The sequence below is a fragment of the Pyxicephalus adspersus genome, chromosome 5 (assembly GCF_032062135.1).
Source record: "Pyxicephalus adspersus chromosome 5, UCB_Pads_2.0, whole genome shotgun sequence".
NCBI lineage: Eukaryota > Metazoa > Chordata > Amphibia > Anura > Pyxicephalidae > Pyxicephalus > Pyxicephalus adspersus.
In genome coordinates, this window is record NC_092862.1 from 26,219,961 (window position 1) to 26,229,604 (window position 9,644).

The 9,644-nt window shown below is 37.1% G+C and overlaps 1 protein-coding gene across 1 annotated transcript in view; it reads left to right on the plus strand.

The window, feature by feature from the left end:
* The window catches only part of NBN (nibrin), a 34,911-nt gene extending 25,423 nt beyond the window's left edge, over positions 1–9,488 (plus strand). Inside the window, exons 10-13 of the mRNA XM_072410949.1 lie at positions 283–450; positions 1,977–2,090; positions 4,412–4,461; positions 8,063–9,488. Of these exons, the coding sequence (XP_072267050.1) occupies positions 283–450; positions 1,977–2,090; positions 4,412–4,461; positions 8,063–8,096 (366 nt within the window). The 3' untranslated portion in view covers positions 8,097–9,488. The remainder of the gene's footprint in view (positions 1–282; positions 451–1,976; positions 2,091–4,411; positions 4,462–8,062) is intronic.
* Positions 9,489–9,644: the final 156 nt, after the last annotated feature.

A 9,644-nucleotide genomic window follows, 5' to 3' on the forward strand; every position in this document is an offset into this window, starting at 1 on the left:
TGTACGGTCAGCAGTTGTAGCAACTTTTGTTATCCTTAATAAGTGAATGCTAACAGACTGCAGTTCTCCTCATTTTATTATCAGACTTTGTCTCTGATGTGCTGTGGATGTGTTACTATGCACTAGAATCCAAATCTCTGCATGTGTCACTAGGATTAAGAGGAATGAGGACACCATAAAAAAAGGATTGTAGTTCCTTTAAAACAATATTGTATTCCTATGTGACTGTTCTATTTATAAATTATACTCTTTCAATTCAAACTCTGAAAATTCTTTGTGCAGGCTATACGGATGATGATGCACCTGAAGGAAGAAAATGATGATACCCTTCCAAGCAGACTTTTGCTGACAGAGTTTCGCACACTGGTTGTCAGTCAACCAGCAAGATCCAGCCAGTTTACAGCCAATGGCAGACAAGGAAATGGGCCTAATTTTAAAAAATTCAGAAAGGTAATCGGTGAAATGGCCACTGCTTATATTCCAGCCAACTGTGATTTACTCTGCATTGCATTGGCTTCCATTCCAGCTGACCCTCCCATATTTTTGTTGGACCTGGCATGTTTCAATCACTACTACAAAAAAGTGACCTTGGCATCAAATTAGATAGTCAAATGAATAGTAAAAAGCCAAGAAAAATGCTGGAGAAAAATAACTTAATGAAAGAGAGAACTTTCATTTCCTATAACAGCCCAACCTTGTTTGCTCCTCTCAAGTCATTGGGGATGCAAAAGCAGCTTTGTTAACATCTTGATGCAGCTTAGAAGATCAAATGCACCTAAAAGCATGCTGAATTTGCCGTTCTTCCCAAGCTCTAATACACATTACGCTTTAATTGCAGCACAAATACCATATAAAACATGCATATTTGTAAGCATAAAAAAAGGACACGCCATAGGCGTTGCAAAGTATAATCAAGGTGTTTGTTTTATGCAAAACAAAATATTACACTCACAGACAAATGGGAGCATATCACAAGTCTGCTTTGTACCTACTGCTAGAATTACATACTTCTTCCTAACAAGCAGAAACCCTACCTAAATTACTGCAGCAGTTAGGCAAGAAATGTCAGTACTGCATGCAGCCATGTAGTTCATTCATTTTTTACAGGGGTATGGTACATTCACTTTTCACCATGCAGGAAGTAAACAGTAGTAATGGTATATTTTTATAGTTGTAGAACAAATGAGTCTCAAGTTCTTATGGGTGTCACCAGATTAGTGTTCTTCAGAGGAAAACTAGACAAAGTGGTACGAATATTTCGTTAAGTAGTTAAGTAGAGAGAGTCTCCCAGAATTTTGTTCCTGATGTCAGAGGCACCCTGAGTGATTGTAATCCAAGATAAGTTTCAGGAGAAGCCCTTTACATGGTATTTGCTGGGTGTTTCAGCAGTAGAATAGGTTAGCCAGGATGTGGTTGTGGTATCTGGGTATATTCCGGATAACCACCTCAATAGCAAAGGCTGCCTGGTTGGGGCAAGCAGAGGTTGCTGTTCTTGATAGGATGATGAGAATTGGTTTAATTTTAGCAGCCAGGGTTGCTATACCTCTTGTGATCAATAGCAACAACTGATCCAATGAGAGCAGGCAGGGGGCTACTATTCAAGGAAACATCACTAGTTGCTTTTAACAGCGTGGCAGTGGCTACTATTCAAGGAAACATCACTAGTTGCTTTTAACAGCGTGGCAGCGGCGTTCTCTGCTCGGCAGTGCAACTCAACCAGCCTTTGCTGCTGCTACAATCCAAGCTGTCTGAGCTTCCTGGAACAGGAACCCCAGCTGCCAGAACCATCTCCTACTACTGACGTTTCTTTCAGGACCCACCCAGGAATAAATGAATGCCATCACTCGTAGGCTTTTTTATTTTATATGTATATGAAAGGTTACACCCTGGTTTCCCAGAAAGAGTACAAGTGTTACTGGTAAAAGTTTTTTTTTTTTTAAATTAGGTTAATAGATTATTTTTATTTCTTTTACCAGACTGCTTATCCAGGAGCTGGAAGCTTTCCTCATATCATAGGAGGCTCGGACTTAATTGCTCATGACAAGAAGAAAAATTCAGAACTTGAACAGTGGTTACGTCAGGAGATGGAGGTAAAGGAAAAGACTTTAACAATATCAACTTTAAATTGAAAAGAAATTCTATACTGATTCACCTGCATACTAATAAACTGATTACAGCCTTGTTTTCATGGGGGTTAAGGTCAAAACATACTTCATTGTCCTTCTGGATAGTATCACACTTTTGAGTTCCCCTATTTTCCAGTGTACTGTTCACAAATATTATGGTCTCTTTCCCTGTTGACTCAGCATACAATTAAAATTTACTCTTCTCTCGTCCCTATTTCATTAGTGTACAGTTCATACTATCACACTTCTCATTTTTTCAGTGTACATTTCATACTATTTCTTTTCTTTCTTCCACTTTAGCAGTTCATTACAGGGAAGGTAGCCAGGGAAAGTCATCCAGAGACAGAAGGTTGTAGCTGCTAGTGTTGTATTATTTCTGATGCGGTACATATATATCTTTCTGTGTTTATTTTTTGGGACAGCAAACAAAAAACAGATTTATACATTTTATTTCATTGTAGGTCTGGCCATTCCCCAATGACTCGGTTTACAGCAGGTCATTAGTATATAGTGTTCTTTCTGTTATTCATTTCTGTGGCTTATGCTGAACCTAATAACATTACGCTTAAACCTACCAACATTAGCAGCTCCAGCCTGTTTATTACATTACAAAAAGGAGAAGCATAGACTTTCTTTGCATTAATATATAATATAGATGTGTACATAAATGAACTCCTTTTACTGAAGTTTTAGGAAGAATAACAACTTTTCTCAGGTCTCATACAGAAGCTGATTCAGATTGTTCTACAAGCCTTCTATGTTTTTCCTGTTGCCAGGGCACAAAGAGTTTATGCTTTCTTAGTAAAGTAAATGTTCACTTAGCTTAGTACATCAAATGAAGCTGTTGTCAATGTAAAGGTCCAGTCATGTGTAAGAGAAATCAAAGGAGATAGAAAAACAGTTCATTCTTTCCTTGTAGATGATTGGTGCACTAAGTGCACAGTCTGTACACATTTAGTAAATCAGTGACAATGTATTATGTGGAATAGCTCAGTACACAGCTTTTTAAGAGGTTGTTTTTTTGTGTGCTGCATCCTAATATAATTATGCATGTAGGGTCTACTTTAACCACATAATGCTGGCTCACACCACTAGCACAAGATACCTAACTATATGTTAAATGGCACCTGTCATAATAGATCTGAAGATAATTCTATGTAAATTTCTAGGCTGTAAATTTCATCCTCTGACTTCACTACGTTGCTTATGATTAAAGCAGAAGATAGAAATCGCATACTCATTCAAAGTCTATTCTAGGGCTGTCCAACTCCACTTTTCAAGGGCCACATACAGGCCAGGATTTTCATATAACATAGACCAAATTCATCAACTTTTTTATTTGTAAATCATACCAATCATACCTTCCTAAACCTTTTGCTACCTCTAGAAATACTGAAAATATGTGCAGATCCTGGCCCTCGAAGACTGGAGTGGACAGCCCTAATGTAAGCTGTCAAATGGGGGACAAGAATGATAAAATTGGAACCACTACTAAGAGAATATGCCCATGCCCATTGCTGGGCTCTTCTAACAATTACTATTGCTACCACTACTTCTCTCCTTACACATAGCTAAAAACAACTGCCACTACTATACAACAATATCTCTCAGTTAGGATTTTGATCTCTCTATTATCCATAAATAAGAGTATCTTTTAAAAAAAACCCTGAAGAAGCCACAAGGCGAAAGGCGTCGGGTAAAAGACGACCATCTTAAATTCTACACAATGTATTTTGAGCTATGTGACGTTTAGCAATAGAACAGATGTTACTTTCTTTATGTATTTGGTAACTTTCAGAAGTAAAAACCAATTTTTTTTGCCAAAAAGCTCCTTCTTTTGCCTCTATCCTGAACATTTTGTAAAGTTAATCTGGGGCTGGCGTATGATATTTAGTCTGAACTTTATTGGAGATTCTGAGCTTTAGTAATTTCTCTGTTCTAACCTTTTTCTGGGATTCACCAATTTAGAACAAGTGTGCAGCATAGCCATTTTTACTTCTCTAGTGGCATCTGGGTCTGTGGCTCACTATGGCATGAAGCAAGAAAGAGAATGAAAACATCTAAATCTCCCTGTAATCACTGCTGTGGTTATCGACCAAATCATACGTGGTTATGCGCTTTCACTGTATTGGCCATCTTTATTCTAGCACACATTATACTGTTATCTTGATATTCTCCTCCACACCCATCTGCATCAATTTAATATTGTGTAACTTTAGTGCTAAGAGATAACTTGCTGTATAATGATATTTATATAACATTTGAATGTATTGCTGTTTTTACAGGAGCAAACACAACAAGCTAAAGAACAGTCTCTGGCTGAGGATCTCTTCAGGTCAGTATACACATAAAGGAAATTCCATTATATTCAAGCATATATGGCAGATTGATTTTACGGAAATGTATTTGTGGTTTGTTCATTTTATGGTACATGCAGAATCACTTTAATTTGCAATCTAATATCTTCACTGACTCACTCACTTATAAAATCATTTGGACAGCAGTTCACTAAGCCTGGAAATGTATTCTCACTACTGTATTACATATGCCTTATATTACTCTAGTGACCTAGGATAGTCAGTATTATTAATACGTTTTGGAACAGTTTCCAGTCACTGAGGATTTAAGGTTGAAAGGAAGCAATTTGTGTAAAGGTTTCCATTCTTGGTTGATCGTTTTCTGTACCTGAAGAATGGGAAAAAAAATCTAATTTTTTCTGTTCTATGCTAATTAAGTGCCAAGGCACTTATAATGTTACAAAATAAATACCGACATTCATATTTAGACTTACAACGTCTACTACATGTAGTATTGATTGCTTCATGCAGTTTTCTGAAAAGATGACAAAATGTAAAGATTAACTTCAGGCTGAGGGGTAATGTGGAAGGAACTCTTGCCTTCTGTTCTTGTCCTGGCAATGGATTCTTCTACAGAACTTGTACTAATTCCTTCTACCCCAAGTCCTGCAGCTATTGCTAATGTAACTGAGGCACCTGAACTTTTTTGGGACACACAATGAAGCAGTGATTGCTGCAGGACCTGAATGGAGGATCAGAGCTTGGCTCAGGACTGGTCTGGAGTGAAGGCTTTATACTTCAGCTCCTACCCTTTAATAATGCAGTTCTCTTTAAAATGAGTTTTCCTTTTTTTAAGAACACAAATGTACAACATAATCACCATTGTGGTTTTAAATATTTTATGCTCATATATAGGAATCACTTCAGATTTCAACAATGAACCATTGAATTTAAAGCGTCCATATAGCTACATAAAGCAGCCTGTAGAACAAGTTTAATACAGTGGGAAACATGCTGTGAAACTCGCTTTCTGAGCAGAGCCTTTCCTCTCTGCTGGAAAGGTCATTTTCAAACATTTATTTGCAGGTTGCTTCTTATTTACCCTTTTCCCTGTAATGGCAGGGTCCCTTCTACCAGAGGTGATAATTTGAAGATTGCATCCATGTAATGCAAAGCAGTTTATAATCGCATTATTTTGTGCTAATAAAATATTGTGATTTGCTACCCTGCTACAGTGCTAATTTCAGTAGTGTCCTGCAAAACTCCTATATATGTACCTGATCCATTAACTCATAAACATTGAAGCCATGCCAATGCCCAGCATGGCAGCCAGGCAGTTAGTATTTTCTGAAGGGGTCAGCCGAGACAGCCTACATATTTCTTAGTACTGGATTGCTTTGGCCAGGTTTACAGACAGGTGTTATCTAGATTGGTGCTAATTATAATAACTTGGAATAGACACAATAGATATTACATACATTAGATACATAAAGACTTTATTGTTTTTATAAGAGTAGCGCCTGCAGTGGGTGAATTTGAGAATGCTTCTACTACAAGGAAATCTAAGGAAAAGGTGTTGCTGGATAACTGGTGTGCTATCCTACTGATTTTTTAAAATTCAGAATCTGTGTGTAGGTATACGCTGTTGCCTGCCTGAATACCTGTATGAGTGTGCTTTATGTAGAAGAATAACCAGCTTCCATATTTGAGCTAGGAAGCAGCACAGGTTTGTGTTTACCTAGGAACAGAACTGCAGCACTGTGTACTCTTAGGGTGTTTGTCAGAGCCTGGGGAAAGCTGTCCTTCGTGTTATTTTCAGTCTTGTGTGTGCTTTTTCCTTCCTGTCTTCAATGAAGAATAATCAGGAGTTGCCTGGAAACCGCAGCCATCTGCAATTATTTTCTCAGCTAAGTGATGATGCAATTTGGCTGCGGCATTTCCTCACCTAAACAAATAGGGCTCAAAGAGTGACAATGTCTAATTACTTCAGTGCAACATTTAGTAAAGCTCTGTTTGCAGAATGTTTTTTTTTTTTTTTTAGTTACATTTTCATTATTCCAGGGGATAACCAGGCAGTACTGATCTTCAAAGCTTTGCTGCCTGAGATGAACATTTGCAGTTGTTGCAGAGGAGAATTTAGTGTCCGTAGAGCAGTCCACCAACATCCTGTCAGGATAGATCACTTAATGCAACAGGAACGACGCCTTTTGTTTTCTAAAGGGGAGGACGCAGCAGGGGCCACCTCTTGCTCATCCTCCCCAGAACAGTTAGGTGGTTGATAGGTGCATGACCAGAAGAATGTTTGAAATGATTTTCTTTTTGACCTTTCTCATTCTTTGCCCAATTAATTCTGCCCACCTTCTCTGATCACCATAGATTTAATATTTAATTAGAATCTAAAAAAATGTGATCAGACAGGTAAGATTTTTTTATTGCCTGTCTCCTCTGCAAAAAAAAATGACCCGCCTGGTTGCAATTTTTCAGTGTTTGGATTTATTTCAGCTTTAAATGCCAAGTTCTGATTTTCACACATTTTGTTATGGTCTGCCACATGGCGCCATAGCTTTCAGTGTGATCCAATCAAGCTTTGATGCAACAGGAACCCAAGGAAGTCTGTCACAACACCACTTCTTCTTTGTAAGCAACATTTGCAGTTTTAAATGTTAGTGGGAGGAGAGAGATGAGCCAATTTTACCCAAGATATTTAATATATGGAAACAAAATAGCTTTTACCTTTTCCCTGCCAGGAATGTGTACATGGCTGTTCTCTTAGACTGCCAAAGATGTATAGAGAAAGTCAAGGCAGCCACAAATCTAAAACAATCACACTGCTACAATATCAAATGTCATCTTATATTAAAACAATTCCAAGACGACTTTCTTGTCTGTAGAAATGATCGGGTTGACTTTGTATAAAGCCTGATTACTTCTGTATAAACAAGTTGCTCCCCTACTACCACCACTTGTCTAAACTACAAAAATGAGATTGACATTCCGTCTTCTCCAGCTTGTATTATCCAATCCCTTCTTATGTATAACTGAACTTAGATGCACTCAATAACAATCTCTTCTGGGTTCAGTGTCACTGCCATGTGGCAAGCTGGTGCAGCTCAGGGACATTGTGTTCTCTATTTCTTTCTCCAGTACAAAGGGGTTTGTTTAGGACAATCTGTATGACACACAGGTATACATTAGTCTGCTGTTGCATGACACATATAGAGGGTATTCCCCACAAAATGTAATATTAGGGGCTGTTTCTGTATTCCAGTTAAAGTTTTCAAAGTGTAAGTTGCTTTAAAGTTTTCCATGGTGTCACAAAAATTTACTCCTAATGTAAAAATACTGGTTCGCATTTCATTTTTAATAATTACTTAGGCAATCTGGAGAGTGTGATTTTAGTGTATTTTTGGATGAACATCTTGATATAATAAACATTTCAGCAGTGCTTATAGAACATGTATAGTATAGGGAGGGTCTGTAATGTGTAAGTAGCCTATTATATGTACATCACTGTGTTATATGTTGGTGCTATACAAATACTGTTTAATAATATAAAGTACCCCAATTGGTTTGCTTATTTAGGAAACAAGATGGAAATCTGAGTATGGCAATATATAACCACATGTTTTTGTATTACAGGTATATTCCAAAGAACATGAAAAAGCGAAGATAAAAGAAATTCTTGACACAATGTAAATAATTATAGTATGTTAAATCTGCAGACTGCAGAATGGAGCATTGATGTTCTATAGAACCAGCTAATATGTAAAAAAAAAAAAGACTTCATAGCTGGTGTTTGTTTTTCCTGATTCATGAAGATGCAATTTCAGGGGAACAGGAACAGATTTGCTCTAAGCAGCTGAATGTATAATGCTGAGCACTACATGCACCCGAATGATAGCCAACTTAAAGAAAGAAAAAACTTCTACACAGTCCCTTGGGTGGAAGTGAAATAAATGTGTATATGTGCTTTTATAGTTTGGTAGGTGCCTTAAAATCTCTCCACCCAAAACACTTTCTGTAAGATAGAATTAATGTTTGTGATTTGTTTTTTGTTTTTTTTTTGTTACACGTTAAAAAATAAAGTGAGCAGTTGAACCAGCTGTGCATTTGTTGGATTTGAGGGAAAAAAAGAAGTGTTCTTTTCTTGTATGTGTTAGATATGTTCTGCTTTCCTCTAGTCTGTGTTCTGAAATCACCGACATACAGATTATTCCACGTAGTGGGGGGTTTGGTTTCTTTTTAGCCAAGCTTTTTACGTCCCTAGGTTAAGTATAGCAGTCTATAAGCCCTACACTGCACGGATGTTCACCCACTGACCTAAACAGGATGTTAGCTGTTTGGAATAAATATTAATAATAATAACAAACGGAATAAATAATATTAATAAACTTTATCTGTACTATACACCAGCAATTCCGGATGTGTAGATTGACATGATCCTGGCCCCTAAAAATGCAAGATAAAACCCTAATCTTTTGGATTTGTGATGAATATGTCCCATGTTTTCTGAAGGCTCTGTGCTTCTGACTTGTTTAATTGTTAGATATCTGGTTCTATTCCATTTTAAATGCAGTTCTGGTTTAACTGGAGTATACGGTCCCCAAAGTTTGAAATTTTTACGCAGCAGTTAGTAAAAAAAAAAAAAGTCACTCTTTTAAACCAATGGCGAAGCAAGTTTGGAGAAATAGCATATTATTGCAATGTTTCTTTGTCTTTTTTTTCTACCGTAGTTTGGAGTTAATCAAATCATAATGTTACTTTGCCAATGTACATAGATGTTCCAGGAACCCTCTGGCTTTCTGTATGTATAGTCTTTTCTGTCATCTTTTAAAATGTTTTGTTCCTTCTCTTAACATATCAAACCTAATTTAAAAAAATTCTGGAGTAGGATAATAACATTAAAGAAATATGTCTTCCAGGAGCACATTGTCAATATACGGTCTGATTTAACAATATTGGTTGTATGGTCAGCTATGAGGGTGTTTCTAGTACCTCTTAATCCTAACCATCCTCATCTGCTCCAATAAATATGCCAATAAAGGGTTTTGTATTTTGTTTGAAATGCTGTCTAGTGACTTATTAGTCCAGTCTAGTTTACGTCTAAAGAACATTTTCACCTAATGGTATGGAGAGGGGGAGGAGTTCTGGAGTTTTATCCTAATTTAACAATGCTAAAATGCTGCTTCTTCATCAATACAATAATTTCAACTACTGTTAC